Below are 21398 nucleotides of genomic sequence, written 5' to 3'. Positions count from 1 at the left end.
CAGTGATCGGACTAACAGATGTAAACAGATGTAAACAGAACTATGTGCAGTAAACGAGAAATAAATATATATATACAGAGCTATGTGCAAGTAGGCTAAATACTAGATACTAAATGATAAGTTATAAGGTGCATAATGGAACAACAGAACTAATATAAACAATATAACTGTAAAGGTAAAAATTAGATAAATAAAGTCATTGTAGTGCAATGATTTTTTTTTTATTTTTTTTTTTATTTTTGTTTTTATTTTTATTTTTATTTTTATTTTTATTTTACTTTATTTACCATTTTGTACCTTTTGCACAATTTAGAATTTATTACTGCAAATATTATTTATCTTATTTTATCTTATTTTGGTTGTATTGCACCACGGGACGGAGACAAATGCAATTTCGATTCAACTGTATGTCTGGCATATTTTGAAATTGAAAATAAAGTTGACTTTGACTTTGATTTTGATGATGGATAAGAGACATCAGAAAAGTAACCAGAACTGTATGAATAGTAAACTGATATAAAATGGATTAATATGCACTGTCCCTAACAAATCAATAAATAAATCAATAAATAAATCAATCAATAAATCAATAAATCAATCAATCCATCAATCAATCAATGAATAAATCAATCAATCAATCAATCAATCAATCAATCAATCAATCAATCAATCAATCAATCAATCAATCAATCAATCAATCAACCAATCAATCAATCAATCAATCAATCAATCAATCAATCAATCAATCAATGACTGAATAAATAAATAAATAAATGAATAAATGAATAAATCAATAAATCAATCAATCAATCAATCAATCAATGACTGAATAAATAAATAAATAAATGAATAAATGAATAAATGAATAAATGAATAAATGAATAAATGAATGAATAAATAAATAAATGAATAAATGAATAAATAAATGAATAAATGAATAAATGAATAAATGAATGAATCAATCAATCAATCAATCAATCAATCAATCAATCAATAAATAAACAAATCAATGAATAAATGAATAAATAAATAAATAAATAAATAAAAGATTGACTCTGGTTTACAGATTACATGTTTTAAGGATGTTTTTTAGTGGCCAGTAAGTCAAAGGTGAATTTATTATTACTGCGTCGAGGAAGCCGGGGAAACCAGGACAGCCCATGCAGGAGGCATTAGCTCCTCCCCCTCTCTCTGCTGCGCTCTGTGACGTCACCCTCCCCTCCCCGCCCCTCCCCTCCCCTCCCCTCCTCCTCCTCCTCCTCCTCCTCCAGCAGCAGCACAGGAGCTGCCTTTACCTCTCGTCTCTTTTCACGCAGGAGATCCCGACAGCCGGAGTAACAGCTAAACCCCCCCCGCGCGCAGCCATGGCAGAAAACGCCGGCTTGGAACACCGCATCAAGAGCTTTAAAAACAAGGGACGAGATGTCGAGGTAAGACAACGCGTTAATGACAGTGTGAACAGTCTGAATATACACAGTTTTTACATTTTAATCCCCAGTGTTTGGGCCTCTTTTGAGGGGGAGCCTGGCCCCGGCTGCAGCTGCCAGCTAGCCACCTAGCATATTGAAGCTAACATGGAAGAGTTCGCCATCAAAGTGCTTATTGGCCTTTTCCTTCACAGCGGTGAATCACAGCAGCTGATAATCATTATTAACGTAAGAGGAGAGGCCTACTAATTTTTTTGACGTGTTAATGTTTTTTTTTAAAAGTAAACAACATCACAGCTGTCCGGTTGAATCGGGGGAATTAAGAGCAGGCGGTGTAGCTGTCACTGCCATGCTAATGCTAACTTGGCTAGTTAGCGTTAGCTGGGCCTGACCGGCACCTTCATGTTTGACACTTTCTTCTTCCCCTCACAAGTCAGATGGCTTTAAGTTACTCACATGCTGTACGTGAGTGCTTTTATGAGAATTTGGCATTGTCAGTAAAACGCTCAGTTTAGGGTCGAATAACATGTTTTGGTTCAACATCCAAACCCCCCCTGACCAAACATTGCCCCTCCTTGTTAGCATGCTAGCGGTGTCAAAGCAGATAGGTAGCAGGTAAAGCCTGGTTAGTTAGTCAGCTGTTATTATTATAATAATGATAATGATGATAATAATAATCACTTTATTTATACAGCAGCTTTTAAAAACACAGGTTTTCAAGGTTGTCAAGTGCTTTGACAAACTAAATCAAACACAGCAAGAACATAAACATTAATATTAATGCAAAATACAAAAAATAATTAAATAGAATTCAACAGAAAAGAACCCAAAGTGCACGATACCCAACATACATATATAATAAGAACCATCACAAGAACCATCTTAAGAACCATTATAAGAACCATCATAAGAACCATCACAAGAACCATCACTAGAACCATCACAAGAACCATCTTAAGAACCATTATAAGAACCATCATAAGAACCATCACAAGAACCATCACAAGAACCATCACTAGAACCATCACAAGAACCATCACTAGAACCATCACAAGAACCCAGGAAACACAAGAACCATCACAAGAACTATCACAAGAACCATCATTAGAACCATCACAAGAACCCAACAACACGAGCTGAGACCAAGAGGAACCAAAGATTTAAAAAGATGTAAGAAACTAAAAGAGTTAAAAGCAAATCAAAAGATAACAGCAATAAGAAGGTAAGAGCAGAAAAAGAAATAGAAACAAGTGATTAAAGGATTAAAAAAAACAAAACTATAAAAGTAAATATAATTAAAAAAGTCAAAGTCAACTTTATTGTCAATTTTAAAATATGCCAGAGATACAGTGGAATTGAAATTGTGTTTGTCTCCATCCCGTGGTGCAATACAACCAAAATAAGATAAAATAAAATGAGGTAAAATAGATAAAATAAAATAGTATTTACAGTAATACATTCTAAATTGTGCAAAAGGTACAAAACAAAATGGTAAATAAAGTAAAATGAAATTTAAAGAAGAAGTAAACTTGTGCAATGTGCAGTAAACTGAGTGTACTTTTCAATAGATAGCTTCAGAGTTATTAGTCCAGAGTTGTTGGTGGCAAACGGGAGGGGGTTAAACATAAATTGACAAAGTAAGATAAGTAATGATGCGATGGCCTCAGTTTACCGCTCTCTTTCATGTGAAATACCGGAAAATGTATTCTTAAATAAACTGTTTTATACGAGTAGAAACGACAAGAGCAAAAATAAGACTTAATTAATGATACACTCATTGAGCTAGCAGTCATTAAATACGCAAATAACTTATATGGTATACTAAGACATGTTCGTTAAATATATTTATAATCAATCAATTCAATCAATCAATCAATTTTTATTTGTATAGCGTCAACTCATAACAAGTGTTATCTCGAGACACTTTACAAAAAGCAGGTAAAAGACCTTACTCATTATTATGTTACACAGACCCGGCCTATCCATCATGAGCACTTTCGCAAAGCAGTAAAAGTTACAGTGGTAAGAAAAAACAGCCTTATTAAAAGGCAGAAATCTTCAGCTGGATCCCCGGCTCATGACGAAACAGCCTTCACAGGCCTAGACTGTGCCGGGGTTGGACAATAATGTTAAGGACAATTGTGATTTCTTTACTGGTAGGGTCACATATTCTAGAAAACACCACCAGTATAGTCTTAGTGGCTAACAGACCGTGTAAAAAGCCGGGTTTGTATTGCAGCATCATTCAACTAACAAGTCTAATTATAAATCTCTGTGACAGCATTAGTCTGTAATGCTCATTGACATGATGGCAAAACCATTTGGCAGAGACTGTTAAGACTATTCCAGCTAAGGCAACCAAGCATTGATCGACTGAAGAAGAATGTTAATGTGACAGACAAACAAGTGATTTATCAAAGGGCCACTTTATTATCTTACCAACAAAGACACCCAACAAGTCTCTGAAAATGGACCTTCATGCTTGACTTAAAGCACACTTTGATCCTACAGAGGTTGTTGTTTTGAAACTTGGAGTCAGTGTGACAAGCACATGGCTACTATGACAGACAGTCTTTGCCAAATGCATTCCTGATGCTATTTCAAGCATCTTGGATGTCTGACACAGGTCCTCTTTAGAGCGTCTGCATGAATTTGAGTTTTCCTTAATAGATGACTCAGACCACAGCGAGGGAAGATATGCCAGTTGGGTTTTTTTTATTAATGTAGGTCAGGCATAACAGATTGCTCTTCATGACTGACATCACTAGGGAAGCTGTTTAGTCTTTTATACTGTATGTCAAACGTTCCTCATTTGTTTCCTGATAGCATAAAGATGTGGAAATAAACAGTACTTGTGGATATCAAGCCTTTTCCTACCGTATCCTTCTTGCATCGCAAAATATCAGGTCCTTGTTTTGTTGTGCACTAACTGTGGGGCCTTAGTGGGCCCCTGCAGCTTTGTCATTTTGGTTTCATATTATTTCTTGAAAGCTTTTGTTTGGGTAAAGAAAAAGAGGAAAGCTTATGTTTGGGTAAAGAAGCCAATCAAATTAGGAGACGTTCAGTCAACGTTGGTATTCTTAATCCTTTGACAGTAATACTTGATTGTTGTTTTTGATGTTACTTTGTCTTCAATGAAACATGTTTTGTTGAAGTCAATGGAGTGCCATATTGTTGTTTAGCAGTAGCTAGGAGATACCTCTGTGCTCCGCAGCCTCCTGAGTTATGACTGTCCCAGATTACGTAAAGGGCTATTTAGGAAGGCAACATGAACCTCTTGAAACAGTCACAAGATGTTGGACCATCTCAAACTGTTCAGGATGAACTGAAAAGTAAAAACCCCAACTGGACACACAGCAGTAATTTAAACCATTTTCTCGGTCTTGTTCTTAAAGTTCATTCTTAAGGCTTCAGTCAAAAAAAAGAACGCTGGCCTGTAATAATGTATCTACTTGCTGCTTAATTTTAAAGATTGTTCCCTTTTACTTAAGAAGAAACCCCGCACACTACTCTTGCCAAGTACACACACTTGACAAAGGTTCTGAGGGACCGAAACTTTGTGATTTTTCTAGTATTTTCCTCATTAACGTGCTTTATACTTTCTCCTTCTTTACAACAGACTATGAGAAGACATCGAAATGAGGTGACAGTCGAGCTGAGAAAGGTAAGAAAAGATGCACCATCTGCATACACACACTGCTTCAGTCAAAGTATTCTAAATCTTCGTCAGAAACATGTTCATCTGAATTGGGTGATTGAAAACATTTGGACAGATATTGAGAGCAATTAGGAGGCATCCTTGCAACAGAAAAACGTTAGTTGTGGCAAAAAAAAAAGCCACAAGCTGTGAGTATCATCAAGAGATAGGAAGGTTCACGGCACCTGGAGACCCTTTGACATTGTTCCATGATATCAAAACATGCTGTATGGTCTCTAAGTTAACTTCCTCACAAACCACTGTCACACTCTCTTTCAACTGACTAAACATTTTCGTGAAACCTGATGCAAGCCATTTTTCTGTTACTTGAACACCTCTACATTTATTCTGTTCAGGATGGTGGATTGTCTTGGATACATTCTGTTCAGGATGGTGGATTGTCTTGGATACAACACGTCAATACTCATTGGTAGAGTCAGGGTTTATTAATTACGAAGAGCCCCTTTCACACACTTTTGATTAAACAGTGTGTCTACTAGGTGCCTGTTTGGATTTGTTTGCACACTTTATTAAATTGAATGATTTTCTGCTAGTCTTCTGGATTGTGCTCCAATGGTACATTCAGAGTGACGTTTTTTATCTACAATTTCTCACCCACTGAAATGTTTATCTGTGAAGCTAGCTCCCAACTTAACAGACTCATACTTCATATTGAATGGTAAAATTAACACACTTCAAGTAGGATACCAATTTATGACTTCCCCAAAACCTATTAGCTATGGATATTTAGATAGTGCAGATGCCACCATGCAGACAGCACATTAATCAGACAACAGTACAGTTTAATTGTCTCATTTGACTAGTTGAGACAATTAAGATTAATTATCCACATCTGAGCCAAGTATCCTCAGAAAACCGCCATTTTTTTTTAGCTCAAATTAAGTAGCTATACTGTTGCCCAACATAAATTACTAGCAGCTGTTGTGGTCAAGGCCAATTGAAAATATCTTGTATATAATTGCTTTTCCAAGGGCAATTACATTTCTTTTTTAAATAATTTGAAAAATAGAAAATGGCACAATCAGTGGTTTACAGGCCTGCATTAAAAATTGCCAACATTTTCTGGGGCTAAATGATGTTGCACTAAAAATTGTTTGTCCGGAATCACTCTTTGTCACAACACAACTGTGTTTGTTTAGTTTGCTTTTGTTCTGCACTACAACTTTTCAGAACGGTGATGAATTGAAAAGAAAAAGGAGCTGATACATGCACAGAAGATTGCACAAGCAGGTGCAGTTGGTGCATGCAAAAGTAGTTTGTCATTTTGGGATCATTGTGCTGCTGCTGCTTTATGTTGCCTTTGCCAAAAAAGATTAGCTGAATTTAATTTGATCTGAAAAGAACACGATGTATGCATTCATTTTATCCTTCTGCTGCCGTCAGCAGTGACCTCATCAGTGAACACAAGTGAGCCAGTTCCATCCAGACATCACAACAGCCATGCAGAAAACACCAGCACCATGTTTTACATGGATGTAGAATCACACATGCTGGATGGATGTGTTACCCACATGCTATTTCTTAAACCTTCCTGTGTGTGAAGGACTGCTATTTCATCTTTCAATAACATTTACACAATTAGAGTCCTACAAGATGCCAAAAAAAAAGCTTTTAGGAGTTAAAGTTTTCTTATGATGGATCCGCAGACGTAGTGCTTGTGTCGTTTCTCTCTATTGTTGTCTGATACACAATGCCTGTTCCCTACAGAAGGCCTCTTTATTTATCCTCCCTTGCTAAAATAATAAAAGCAAAACTTGCCCTGCGATTACAATTCAGGTGTAATAAAATGTAGGTCGTTTGGGGAAACGTATTTGTGATTTCTTCAGAAGGAACTTAGCTTAGACTTTAGCATGTTGTGTGATGCTTTAGAGTTGTTCCACACTCACTTGGAGAAATGCCCTGTTGACACTGCGACAGTGCCTGGTGGGATATTTCTTGCTGATACAAACAGATTTTCTGGTCAGAACTTGGAACAAAAGGCGCACTTGGAAAGAAACTTAAAACATATTTAGTGTTTGTTTCAGCATAATCTATAAGCAGATACTTCTTCTGCGGCTTGGTCACACTTGGATGATCAGGTTTTTGCATTGCAATGTCTGGTCTGGAAGGTTTGAATACAGCTCAACAAGAGTTAGTATCTTTAATGATTTGCTTTCCCTTTGTGTGTTATTTTTGTTCGGTTATGCACATTTTCAAACTGGCTTAGCGGTCTGAGATAGTTTTTAGTTTCTCACAGTTGGAGACTGATTCAGGTTTGTTAAAGGATGAATTACTGGTGTTGTGGTAAGCGTTCTCTGATACTGATTTAAATGCGAGAACTGAGAGAAAGAGCAACCCATCACAACCATCACTTCCATTATGCAATCTCAAAGATCTCACTTTGAGTCTCTGTCCACGGTCATGATGACACAGGCTAATTGCAGGTGTGCCTTCGGACTTTAACAGAGGTCTTAGTTCTTTCCTGGAAAGCAGTAAGTCCTTTCCTGGAAAGAAAAGCTCCGAGGAAAATTGCTCCCTTCCTGGGATAAGAAAGGCATGTGTAGGTAGAGGAAAAGAAAGGTGCACTCTTGCTCTGGGAACATTGGCCATACAAAATATAATAAATAAAAATGAACCTTTTCCAAGACTTTCCTGGAAAAAAAAAAAAAAAGGATTTTATTAAAAAAATGCCTGGCACAGCACATACCGGAAACTGACACGGTCACATTGCAGGTGGAGATCATCTTTTCAAAATGAACTATGCAATGATGATCAGATTTCCATTTGAAGGCATGATGAGGTCAACTGAACTTGTAATTCTTACAAAATAAAGACTTCAGATTGCATTTAAGAGAAAGTCTGATAATACTGGGAAAACAGGCATGTTGAGCAGAGAGCTACAGCCAGGGGTGATAGAATCAGAACGTCACTGCTGTGTAGTCCTGAGGTGTCCTCAAGTCTAGCACATTTCCTTTAGTGGGATCAGAGCAGCAAGAAGCACTGCACTGGCTGATTAGTCATCAGTGACGCACATCAGCACGACGCACAGGAATGTAGGGCAAGGGAATCTCCTCCTACCACTGACTCACAGGCCCTGCCAATGGATGGGATGTGTGGGTCTCTCTTATTGTCTATAAGTACTTAGTTGCCTCTGATTTACTGTGGGGGGGGGGGGCTTGAGAACATTTTGAGGGCTAGAGGGTAAAAGTTCAGTGTCCTTCAAAGAAGACTGTGATGATTGCTTCCAACAAGCCCGCACAGGACTTCTCCGACTTTCCCTCTTAAGGCTGGGTTTCCTACCATGTGTATCAGAAAGTAAAAGTTGGGGGGAAAGAAACTATTTATAAGTTATGTTCTGTTACTTTAAGAATTCATGAATGCATTAATGAGCACTTTCATCTCCTCCCCTCATTGCTTTTCTGTCTTTTTTTTTTTTTTTTTGTCTTGTCAGAACAAACGAGACGAACATCTACTGAAGAAGAGAAACGTCCCGCAGGAGGAGAGTCTGGAGGACTCTGATGTCGACTCAGACTTCAAAGGAGTAAGTGTGGGTGTGTTTCTTGAGCGGGAGTGATGAAGTGAGACTGGACTGTCTGGATAATAGGTCAGACTGGTTCAAGTCCGTTGGGCATTGGGAATTTTGAAAAGAAGCAAAAGAGCTGCGGTTAAAATGTAAAATTGTCTTAATGTGGAATTTCTCTTTTAACCTCCCAATTAAAATAATTCACAGACGAAATTATATTATTGTGCTCTTACGTTCTGAGCCAATTTACCCAAAGTACCAGCCCACCCGCTGACAAGGAAAAAAAGTCTGTCTAGTAGCTGTCAATCATATCACCCATTCTTCCTGAGCAGATGTAGTTGTCATGGAGTTTCAACTGTTCAAAATTCAACATTTACAAGTTCCAATAATAACCGAGTGAACTCAATCTGGTGCAACTGCTTTAAAGCAACTGGATGTCTGTTCCAGTGAGTTGATTTTGCCATTTTTCTTCTATCTTTGTTGCTGTCAAAGCAGATCTTTGATCATTTAGTAATATATGCTGCTGAAACTTCCTCCACAACCTCGATGCAATTAGGTTGAATGGATTTCTGTTTGTGCGCACCCCTTAGCAATGAACCTTTACCATTAATCCTTTTGGATAAAGTCTGTGGCTGTAAAATAAAACAATCTTTTAGTTTCTCAACATGTTGTTGTTTATTGTATGTGGGCAGAGTTTTGCTACAGGCAGTGCAAAATGTATTTAACTCAAAAGCCATTGTTGTCTAATTAGTTTTTTTAGTAGAGGATAAAATGATCGCCTTAAAGTGACAGCCTCCATTTTTATCACAAGTAAAAATGGCAGCCACTCTGATGGCCCACAGCAGCACAGAGGAGAAGATGAATGTAGACTAGAGTCCTGATAGGACTGCTTCATTCAACATTAGTGTCTCCACTTTATTTTAGCACATTACAGTTTTATGAAAATGTTGACACATTTTAGAGCCGGAAAAATTAAAAAGAGATGTCGATCTTGAAAATACTAACGAGTTATCCAGGTTGTAAGTCGGTGCAGAAACAATCCAGCCTGGTAATGGTTATAAGAGAAAGAGGAGGTGTGGCTTGTTGTCATTTCTGTCGTCTGTTTCTTTCAACAGCCACCAAGCGCTATATGTAAATAATTATCGTATCTGACACCAAAATGGGTTTAGTAAGCTCTGATAGTCTCTGTATAGACCTCTAAAAAATGTAAACCCCCCTGAGATAGATAAATCATATTGTGTAAAGCTGTGTTAATCAGGGGTCTGTCAAGCTGGGTATTGTCTTCAAGTATTTTTAGTTTGTTATGTCTCAAAGTATTTCAAACATCCATGTGCCAACACTTACATCTGTCCATGTTTTTTATAGTAATAAGCCATCAACAACTGTCAAAAGACAGCAGACACTTCTAGTGTTACTGAACCCTTAAGAACAGTTTGGTGCCTTCTACTTTTTTCTGATTGGTGTTCCCTTTCCCTTGATGTTAAAGTATGCTTAGCTAACTTTGCTAATACTCTACTTTTCTCTCACTGTAGCAAAATGTTACGCTTGATGCCATCCTACAGGTGAGAGCTCAAATCATTCAATCACATTATTTATTTCCCTCTCCTAATGTACAAACAATATATCTCAAGTGTTTGCTTATTAACATGAATTGCTCTTTTACAGAACGCTACCAGTGATAATGCTGTAATCCAGCTCAGTGCTGTACAGGCAGCCAGGTGGGTGACTGACAGAAAACACAGCTCCAGCATTTTTTTAAATATATGAATTACTTAAACTTTGTTTTTCTCGCTCTTCTCAGAAAACTGCTCTCGAGTGACAGAAACCCCCCCATCGACGACTTGATAAAGTCTGGCATCCTGCCCATTTTAGTCAAATGCCTGGAAAGGGACGACAAGTAAGTCTGCCCCCCGTGACAGTTTGTGTTTTGCCTTCAGTGTTGTTTTTTTTCCTCTGACGTGATGAGCGTTGTGTCGCGGTTGTTAAGACTGCAGACTGCTGTGCTGGATTATCACTGCAACTAGAAGTCTCTGCCGCAACAGGGGTTTTGTTTGCAAGAGTTTGTGTGTGTTTGTCCCACTGTGTCCACACGTGAGAGTGTGTGGAGGCAGGCAGGGCACTTGGCTGGTCTTCTCAGTCCAGGCCAAGCCAAATATAACAGCATTCCTGCCTCTCAGAGTTCCCAAATTCCCAGGACCTTGTGTTCAATAAGGGGGGGGGGGGGGGGACTTGTAGGAAGAGGTTGCAGAGACTTTACCACGGCAGCTGATAACCACTTCTTGCTCACATGTAACACCAGCTTATGTTGGACATTTTTTTAAATTTTTATGAAGGAATCAACAATGCATGTCAAACCACCCATGTGTATCCAGCAGGAGAAAATTGTCCACTTGTCTATGTTGCCATGGCATTATGGAAGCAAGCCAAGCCAGCTCAGTCTAATAACATAGTGAGCTACAGACTCAGAATGCAATGTACAGCATGACAATGACCTCCATTGGTCTTTCTTGGGGAATTAAAATGTAAGCTTCAAATGCATGAAAGGGCAGGAAATCAAACTTTACATCCACAGATAGCCACACAAAGGCTGATTACATCACAAATAGAACCACGCCCTGATTCCTGTTTTTAAATCCCAGATAAACCTTCTGAAAAACCAGTCGGAGCTGCAGATCATGGTTGGTTGCCTGATGAAATATTTAACGGGGTAGACAGACTTGCCACACATCACCATAATACACTAGCATTTGGCTTGTGGGTGGTGTGAGGATCACTTGCAATTGTGTGATTTTTTTTTTTTTTTTTTTTTTTTTTTATTTTTTATTGCGTGTGTGTGTGTTGCATCATTTTCATATTCTTCCTTTTTGAGCTCAGCCCCAGTCCACCAATCAGCATGAAGCCCAGACTCCTGATCTGTTGTCAGATGTATTATTTGCTGAAAACTCTCTACTCTCACTAGGGTTTCACGTTGCTTGTGAAACTGTTAATTAAGAATTCAAATTAAGGGAGAGAAAAAAAACTTCACATGATGATTAACAAGCTTTTGATTAAAGGCTAAAGAAGTAACATTGCTGTAGAAACCAGGCTAGTACTAAAGAGATAATAAAAAAAAGCAGACATGTTGATTAAGCCCCAGATACACCGTCTAACATCAAAGAACTAGCTGCAAAAAAACGACTGGCTTTTGCATCACTTGAAGTCTCTCATGTTTTAGAAGTTGCATGTGAACACATCACAAAGACTTCAGCCAATAGCCATCAAACATGTTTATTCTGCACCTGTATGAAGGGAGGGGGATGTCTACAAGAATTTAAATGGGAAGTCTAAGGACTGTGGAAATACAAATCACTTCCTGAACTACTCCGAGGGTTTGTTATAAAGCGGCTTCTGAACTGGAGCATGTTTGACACAAAGGTGCATGAGGCACTCGAAATGTCAGTCTTTGGTGTTTTTCTTGTGGAAGAAGAGACGATCAGTCGTTTTCTTTCTTTAGTCACTACGCTTCTAGATTCTGTCGCCCTGAAGAGCTTAATGCAGAGGGATTTCTATCACCAAAGGGGCTTCATTGCCGCTTCCACATGCTCAATCGACCAAAAGTAAAGGAGCCCTCTTTTAACTGCTTTTGTGTTTTCTTTGCCCTCCAGCCCCTCTCTTCAGTTTGAGGCAGCTTGGGCTCTGACCAACATCGCGTCCGGGACGTCAGCACAGACTCAGGCTGTGGTTAAATCCAGTAAGTTGACACCGCAGTCTGCCCCCCCCCCCCCCAGCGGTCTGTGTTTGTACACCGTCTGCAATCTGCTGAGATAGCACATGTATTAGTGTTTTTTCTTCTTCACTTAAAGAGGCAGTCTGTTATTTCATGGATTATGCTTTTATTAGATAACCGGGGATTTACTGTGCGGGAAAAAAGCCAACTTGACTAGGAAGCGGAAATCATCATCTGCATGATCATCAGTGGGATTAACTGGCTGTTACAGAAGCAGCTCAATCAGAGAGGAGATCAGAGAACGGCAAACTACTTTTTTTAAAGCTGAGAAAGAATCTTGAATTTAGATGTGATTTTTCTAAAATCCAGTTTTTATTTTAATCTCAGTCAACCAAAGTGTTTATTTTGTTACACTCTTTGTAACTATAATAATCTCGTTCTGCACTCTAACTTGCAAAAATACATCAATCTGCAACGTTTTACTGCTAGACCCGATGACCCTAACCTGGGACTTTTTCAGCCTTTTATTAGACAGGACTGCTTTAGAGTGACAGGAAACATGGGGAGAGAGAGTGGGGGGAGGGATGACATACATTACAACATCATCAGGATCAGGAGTTGAACCTGCTACAAGTACTATAGCCTCTATACATGGGGTACCCACTCTACCAAATGAGCCAAACCAGCGTCCCAAAAGAACACATTTTTTTAAGCTAGAATTTGCTTGCACTCGTTGATACCATTACATTTAAATTGAAACCCCTACTGACATTCACATTGGCTGTTATGTATGTCAATAGTTGTGACACAGTCATGTATTATTGTTTCATTTACTTTGCTTTGGATGTGAATGGACAACAAAGTGTCCCACTGGAGCTGCATAAACTCTTCCCGTGGTGCGTTATCTTTGATCTGATGTGTGTATGTTTAGATGCAGTGCCCCTGTTCCTGCGACTGCTGCACTCTCCCCACCAGAATGTTTGTGAACAGGCTGTATGGGCTTTGGGAAACATTATAGGTAAGCAGTAGCATATCATTGGAGTGTGAATATTGTCACTTTTCAACAACTGTGTAGACTTAACTGTTGACCTCTTTCCTTCCCAGGTGATGGTCCACAGTGCCGGGACTATGTCATCTCCCTGGGCGTGGTCAAGCCTCTGCTATCTTTCATTAACCCATCAATCCCCATCACCTTCCTCCGCAACGTCACCTGGGTCATTGTCAACCTCTGCCGCAACAAGGATCCACCGCCGCCCATGGAGACTGTGCAAGAGGTTGGTATTTGTGCATGTGTGTGCAGACTTTCATGTTGCCAGACAGATGGATGTGTTGTTCTGCAGTCGACTTGTGTCACCGCAGGCTGAGTCACACACAGTTTTCGCAGAGCGTTTTTTTCAGTAGCCGGTTCAGCCGTGTTACCCCGGGGAATTTCAAACTACAAAGCTCTTTTGGTGACGTTTTGAAGTCTGGTTTTGACAGCTTTTCCACTTTGTAAATTTTTTTTGTGTCTCTCTCTCTCTGCCCTGTTTCTGCCTTCATCTGATCAACTATTCCTTTGCCAACATCCAGCCCACTCACAACCCACTTTTCTTCCCCCCACAGATATTGCCAGCCCTCTGTGTGCTAATATATCACACCGATATTAATGTGAGTATCAGAGCGGAGGGGGCTTTTAAGAAAATAACCCTTGATTTTAACTGTCTGCAAGCTTTTTTTTTAATCTTGTCTGCAAGCTCTATTTTCGCTCAGGGTTTTACTCGTTGTGTGTTTTTGTGTTTAGATCCTTGTAGACACAGTATGGGCCCTGTCCTATTTGACAGACGGCGGCAACGAGCAGATTCAAATGGTCATTGACTCTGGAGTCGTTCCATTTCTTGTGCCTCTCCTCAGCCATCAGGAGGTCAAAGTACAGGTCAGAATATATTAGATAATACCTTCTCTTTCTTTTTTTTGTCTCCAGTGAGGTAACGCTTTCTAATTTTCCTTGTGAATTCATCATCAAATGTATTCATCTTGTGCATCTTCTCTTGTCTTGAAAACTGCAGACGGCAGCTCTGAGGGCAGTGGGGAACATCGTGACAGGGACAGACGAGCAGACGCAGGTTGTGCTCAACTGTGACGTCCTCTCACACTTCCCCAACCTTCTCACACACCCTAAAGAAAAGATCAATAAGGTATCCTACTGTTCACTTCCTTGTTGTTGTTTTTTTGAAGTCTTGTGGTTTCTCATTACTTAGAATAAAAATAGAAGTCTGCACCTTGAAGTTCATAACATTTGAGAGCTTTCTGACTCACTGCCAGTATGTTTTTTTTTTTTGTTTGTTTCTCAGAAGCAGGTCTAGTATTTTCTTAGTCATTATTGTGAGCTAACAGTAGAGTCTGTGATTTGTTTTGAGAAAATTACTACTAACTCCTGACAGATCTCAGTGTCTTGTTTTATTCAAAGTAAAAACACTGCACTAAGGGTTACAAACATGAATCTCACATTGGCATTCATTGTAATAAAAGCACCTACGATTTACTCGCATCAAGCTGATAAAGTAGAAACTAAATCAGATGTTAAAACTTTTTGAACCTGAGGTTAATACCACAACTGTGGAACAACAAGGTAGAAAAGAAGAATGCGAGGCTTTGAAAGAATGTGCGTTAAGGACCAAGTGCCAGTTCTGACCATTTGTCATTGGTCTGTTTCCAGGAAGCAGTCTGGTTCCTGTCCAACATTACAGCTGGGAACCAGCAGCAGGTCCAAGCTGTGATCGACGCTGGACTCATTCCTATGATTATTCACCAACTGGCTAAGGTTTGTGCATGGAGGAAGAACAGGAAAAGAAGCTCTTCATGTACTCCATTCTGTTTGTTCATTTTTCACCATCGATCACAGAAGACCTTAAAGCTGGAGCTCGTTGACACATTCAGTGTTTGGTTGACGGAGAACTCTTGATACATGCATTGAATCATGAATCCAAACCTAGCCCAGATTTCTTCCAAGTCTTGGCATTCTCCTGTTGTACTAAAAAAAGCACATGTTAGTGACAGCCTGTCTCTCTTCAGGGCGACTTTGGCACTCAGAAGGAGGCAGCCTGGGCCATCAGCAACCTCACCATCAGCGGGAGAAAAGACCAGGTGGGCTTGGCTTTTGGACTTGTGATGTAAAAATCTGCCGTGTTGGGTGTGATGTGTTTTATATTTAACATCAGAAACCCTTTCTAGCATGTGAGTCAGTCTTAAAGTATTGCATCATTTCAATAATGATTGTTTTTTTTTTCCTTTTCAAAAAAAAAAAGCAAACTGTCCCCGTTATTGACGCTTGAAACTAGGCCGTGTTGTATTGTTCACATTTAAAGGTCGTCCAGGTGATTCCACACTTGTAACCATGTACCTATGTTGTAATCAAGTATGGATGTGGTATGTGTGGGTTTGTGTAGGTGGAGTTCCTGGTTGAGCAGAATGTCATCCCTCCGTTCTGTTACCTGCTGTCAGTGAAGGACTCGCAGGTGGTGCAGGTCGTCCTGGACGGCCTGAAGAACATCCTGATCATGGCGGGAGACGAAGCGAGCACTATCGCTGAGATCATAGAGGAGTGTGGAGGTCTGTACCTGACTGATGAATGCTGATGGAATTCTTTGGTTACATTTCGTCTGTGCTGTCTCTTAGTTCTCTTGCTTTATTTGAGCTGATGTGTTTTTATTTAATTATTTTTGTCTGTGAGATTTATGGTTTATTCTCGTTTTGCTAATGAGAGCATGTTTTGACTAAGGGCGCGGTCACACCGGTCATCTGTACCGTGCTGTACCCAAGCACAAACTCTGGATTTCTCCATAATGAAGGCTGTCAGCGTTGTGTACCCGCATGCTTGTGCATGAAGTGTACCGTGTCGAGGCACACCTCTCCAAAAGTGTGCCAAAGCCAAGGAAGTGCACCGTGCCTGAGCACGATACGGAGCGGTCACACTGGTCAAACGAACTGGACTTTAGGGTTGAAGCGTGCTTGGGCACGGTATGGATGGCCAGTGAGACCGCGCCCTAAGCCCCTGTTCAATCAAACCCTGAATGTTAAAAGTAGGAGCGAGTTCCCAGTGCTAATGTTGGGGGGAAAAAACACCAGAATATATGATGTCATTGTTTTGATTTTTACAGGTTTGGAGAAGATAGAAAACCTGCAGCAGCATGAGAATGAGGATATCTACAAACTAGCCTTTGAGATTATTGATCAATACTTTTCAGGAGATGATGTAAGTTTCCAACACAACATTTTCATCTTTTTTTTTTTTCATTCAAAAATCTTGCTCTGATGTAATGACACAAAATCTGTCCTTTTTTTTTTTTCTTTTAGATCGATGAAGATCCCAGCTTGATCCCCGACACCACTCAAGGAGGGACATTCAACTTTGATCCAGCTTCCAACATGCAAACAAAAGAGTTTAATTTCTAAGAATCCAGGATGTTCGCTTCAACCAGCTGCACGGGTCACCCTAAGACATTCATCCATCTCTCCTCCAACCTGGCAACCTGGTACAGAAGGATTTACAAAAACATCACGTCAACAAAAAAAAAAAAAAACTCACCACTGAAGGATTTACCCACCCCAACCTCTCTGCACTGCGGGGTGTTTTTTTTTTTTTTTGTTTGTTTTATTTCTCCATCCTTCACTGTACACGGTTTAAACCTACATTGGAATCCTGGTCATCCAATGGGGCACCATCACCATCTGGCAACCTACATCTGGAAGGATTGTCTGCACTGTCTGCTAGTGCTTCGAAACACATCACTCAAAAATACAAACCACAAGGTAGAGAAAGCCTTCATGGCAACTTATTGCCAAATGTCAAATCTTCATAGAGACAAAAACACACAAGCACACTTTCAGACACACACACACACACACACACACACACACACACACTCGCACTTAGAATTTGTGTGCATACTTCTGTTAGAAGTCATCATATCACTTATGGGGGGAGAAATACTGCTGTTCGTTTGTGCTTTCTTTTTTGTGCTTTCCCCCCCTCCCCTGGATCGTCCTCTGGTGTTAACTTCACCTACGTTCACGCACACTGACAAACAAGAACACACATTGACACACTTTAGTCACACAGATTCCTGATGGTCGGGCACCCCCTCCCCCAAATAACCCTCTTCCAAACCAGTTTAAAGAGTTAATCCCAGAGCTAAGCCATGACTAACTAACCACGGACCCCCCCCCCCCCCCCCCCCCACTGCCCTCCCAGAAGAGTCCTGGGGCAGGTGGTAGGGATGAAAGGGCTCCAAGGCGAAAAGAGGACTCCGTGGCGAACTGACTGACGGGACTTTCGACTCAATGACGTCACTTTTTTTTTTAACGTGACCTCTGTTGAATTATCAAACTTGTTAATAAGGAAAAAAAATCATCAAAATGTGAAGAAAATGCCATAATTATTCTTATTTTTTTTCAATTCATGCAACTGTAAGACCTGCTTACTGCAAAGCGACAAAAGCTTCCTTTTTTTTTTTTCCTACAGATGTGTGATTACCTATCGGGAGGAATCACCTTTAGGCGCAGAGACTTAGTAGAAGAGGGTCATGTCAGCTGTAGTGTGTGTCCCCCCCCCACCCCCCCCCCCCCCGCTTCCCCCACCTACAGGACATTCATTTCTGCAGCATGAGCTCGGTTCACGTCCTCTGATCCAGCGACCCGTCTGCTCTAGACTCCCCTGTAATGTGAAGCTTGAAAAAAAAAAGGGGGGGGGTGGGGGGGGGGGGTCAACTTAGTTTTTTTTTTTTTTTTTTTTTTTTTTTTTTTTAAAGGAAAGGAAAAAGTCGAGCTCAAATCGGCCTGAATCAAACTTGTTTTAATTATTTTTTTAAACTCTCTAGGAAAAACAAAACTTTAGGTTCATGTTTGAGCTTCTCCTGGTTGAGTCTGTGGAGCTTCCATTTGTCTCTTTTATTCTTCTTTTTTTTTTTCTTCTTCAGTCTTATGCACACGTCTGAGAGGCATATTGATGTCTGCCTGCAGAAAGGGACCTATTCTCCTCGAAGACTAGACTTATATAATGAGTACAGGTCCTGACCTTTACAGTACTTAACTACTTTTGATGAAGAGGTAACATGTCATCACTCGATTTGAATAATTGTACAAAAACAAATGTGATGTGTAATCTCTCCTTTGCCGTCTAATGAATATATGAATATATTTACATAAAGCCTGTACAAAGCTGCTGCAGCTGACAGTCATTGGATGGACGATTAACCTTACTGTCAAAGATGGCTGGGGAGGTTTTCTTTTTTCTTTTGGAAAAAATATTTCTTTGTTTTATTGTTTTTATTTTTGACTTGCATATGTATTGTGATGACATGCTGATAAATTGGAACAGGCTGTTTTTTTTTTTTTCCTCTCTCTCTCTTCGTAGTGGTGACGGGCTGTTTAAAAATGTGCCGTCCCATGTCTCAGTTGGTGTGTGGGTGCGGCTTCAGGGTGTCAAAAAGAATCCCTGAACCTGACCCCAGCCCCTGGTCTCGAAGACTTTATGATCCTCTGGTTGGCTGCTAACTACTGAGAGGGGGTCAGAACGACGGGTGGGGGTGGGTCACACTTGGGGTTTTAAATATTGGGGTGGGGTTGTTATGCGCAGCCCAGGCTTGTTTTTGGGACTAGCTGTTTATTACTGAACAAAACTATAGAGAGGGTGTACAGTCATGAACTAGCAGACTAGACCGAGCCACTTTAAAGATTTACAATTTCGTTGCCTTGTATTCGCATTGGATACAAGCTTATGTTTGTTGCAAGATTTTTACTTGCTAATGAAAAGTTGTTTTAAATATAAAAAAAAAATAATAGGAGAAAAGCAACAGACAGCGTTTTGGCCTCTGATTGTTTATATCTTTTTATAAATTTTAGATTGAATTCCTCTCTTTAAGGTGGCTCATTGATGCTTTCAACTCTTGTGCATATTAAAGACAAGAACGAGTTGAAAATCATTGTGCCTTTTGTTTTTCATTTCAACTAAAACGACGTTTTATTGAATAGAAAAAAAAGAATTCTTCTCGCGACATGGAGAATAGAGAAACGGGAGATGTGGCTACAGGAATCAATGTGCTCGCTCCCTGTTGTTTGGAGTTGCCATGGGAATGCTCTATGCTGCTCTCTGCTGTTGAGAGTAACTGCTCCCCTCCGATCTTATTCACTAAACATTGTAACACACCATTTCTCCCACTCATTACTCCCCCTCCCCATACCCCCAAAACACCACCCAATCATGATTGCCATATTACCGTCAGGGGATTTTTGAAATGATCTCATCTCACCCTCAGGACATAATCTGTGTTTCTGATCCTAACCAAAATAAACTTGCTGTTTAGCCGTTGGATCCTTCGTGCTTGCAAGTGTTGTTGATTCACACATTCAGTCGCCGTTAGTTAAAATGAAGTTGTACCGCGAAATCAGCTTCTAAGAAAGGTCTGTTAGGTTTTATGCTCCTACGGAAATGTAATCCTTTACATTTGTAATTTCTACAACACATTATAGGATAGTTTTTAATGTGTCACATTTCTCTATTTCTCATGGATCTCCCTCTTTTCTCTTGAGGTTAGGGTGGTGTGTGTGACCTTATTTGACACCCCAGATGTAACATTTTAGTTGTACAGGTGACTCCAGGTCAGGCAACACAAGCTTAAAAAATAAGTTACAGTGTACATTAAAAACGGTGTTATTGTGTTGTGAAAACAGGTTTTTTAAGTGGCACAATCTAATCATGTACGTTAGTTCACAACTCCTAAATGAGTAATGATTAACTAAGCCTGCAGACACGAAATGTAAATCTACAACAAAAACATGCAAATACTTTTTTTTTTTTTTTGTGGATCATTAAACTAAGCTTGATCCAGAGTTCCCATGAACCAGGCTTTTTGTGGCAACTTCTAAAAAGAAAATGTATTTTAAAATCTGATCTTGTTTGTGGAAGTGTAATTTAATTTCCTCAAAGTAACTCAGTGGATCTAGTTGGTGTGAGTAAATATTCCATCTGGGCGGAAGATCAATCTTGACAAAGTAGAAATAGCAGTCAGAAAAATAATCATAAAACAAGCCAATTTGAAGCTTTTCTAAATCTTGACAATTTTTAAAAGATCTTTCTCTGCAAATAAAGACGCCAATTTGACCTCGAATTCAATTAAAAAAATTCTATCTATCTTTTTAGAAAGTGTTTTTTTTCTTTTTGGTTTTACAGATTAAACAAGGGGTAGAAATCTCAATACAAAATTATTCATCACCATAGAACAACTTTTAAGTTATCAGTATGAGAACTGGAGAAAAATGTACTGCTTAATTATATAATATTGCATTAGATTTTAGCCTTCGAAATCACTATAGCTAACTCAAAGGATTTATTACTGAACACCATTAGGTTATTTTTACTTCAATCATTATGATCTTCATGCTGGAATGGCATCCATCATCTCAGATTTAAAAAAAAAAAAAAAAAAAAAGCTATATGACGAAAAAACTAGTTTTTTTGTGTGATATTATCATTTATGATATCGTATAAAAAACGTATTATATATATATATTTTTTTTGCATGGCTGAATTTGGCTTCCATACTGAGGGATTTATCCACTTCAGTTTATCAACTTATTTGTTACTGATATAGGTTGCTTTGAACATATTCACTCCGGAAAAAACATCCTAAAGTTGCATTTTAATGTTCTTATTGGCTTAGTTCAATTTTATGCGCACACTCGTTAAAATTTTCCCATATCAGCATAATATGTCAATTTGTATGGAGGATGAGATCTGACAGAAGTATAAATAAATAAATAAATAAATACTGGAATAAATAAATAAAAGAATGAATAAATAAATAAATTATTAAATGCGTTATTAAATAAATAAAAGCTGGTAAATAAATGGGACATAAATAATTAAATGTCTTAAATTTATTTCTGCATTCATTTATTTCCACATTTATTTATTTCTACGTTTATTTATTTCCACGTGTCTGTATGCTAATGAGGTAGAAATAAATAAATGTATAAATAAATAAATATTGAAATAAATAAATGTATAAA

The 21398-nt window shown here is 39.0% G+C and overlaps 1 protein-coding gene across 1 annotated transcript; it reads left to right on the top strand.

Moving 5' to 3' along the window:
* Window positions 1–1273: 1273 nt before the first annotated feature.
* On the top strand, window positions 1274–19706 carry kpna3 (karyopherin alpha 3 (importin alpha 4)). The gene is made up of 17 exons (XM_020648388.3): window positions 1274–1430; window positions 5047–5091; window positions 8576–8665; window positions 10180–10209; window positions 10313–10365; window positions 10449–10544; window positions 12292–12377; window positions 13285–13371; window positions 13458–13627; window positions 13956–14000; window positions 14134–14265; window positions 14399–14527; window positions 15049–15153; window positions 15405–15476; window positions 15779–15941; window positions 16490–16584; window positions 16686–19706. The coding sequence occupies exons 1-17, from the start codon at window positions 1365–1367 to the stop codon at window positions 16782–16784; spliced, it is 1563 nt and encodes a 520-aa protein (XP_020504044.1). The 5' UTR covers window positions 1274–1364; the 3' UTR covers window positions 16785–19706.
* The last annotated feature ends 1692 nt before the right edge of the window (window positions 19707–21398 follow it).

Source organism: Labrus bergylta, chromosome 13, assembly GCF_963930695.1.
Source record: "Labrus bergylta chromosome 13, fLabBer1.1, whole genome shotgun sequence".
NCBI lineage: Eukaryota > Metazoa > Chordata > Actinopteri > Labriformes > Labridae > Labrus > Labrus bergylta.
The sequence above is the reverse complement of the archived record's forward strand: the minus strand, read 5'-3'. Positions and strand labels throughout refer to the sequence as shown.

Coding starts and splice junctions, on each gene's coding strand:
- kpna3 (XM_020648388.3), top strand. CDS start 1,365: ATGGCAGAAAACGCCGGCTTGGAACACCGCATCAAGAGCTTTAAAAAC. Junction 5,092..8,575: donor TGACAGTCGAGCTGAGAAAG/GTAAGAAAAGAT, acceptor TTGTCTTGTCAG/AACAAACGAGACGAACATCT. Junction 15,942..16,489: donor GATCATAGAGGAGTGTGGAG/GTCTGTACCTGA, acceptor TGATTTTTACAG/GTTTGGAGAAGATAGAAAAC.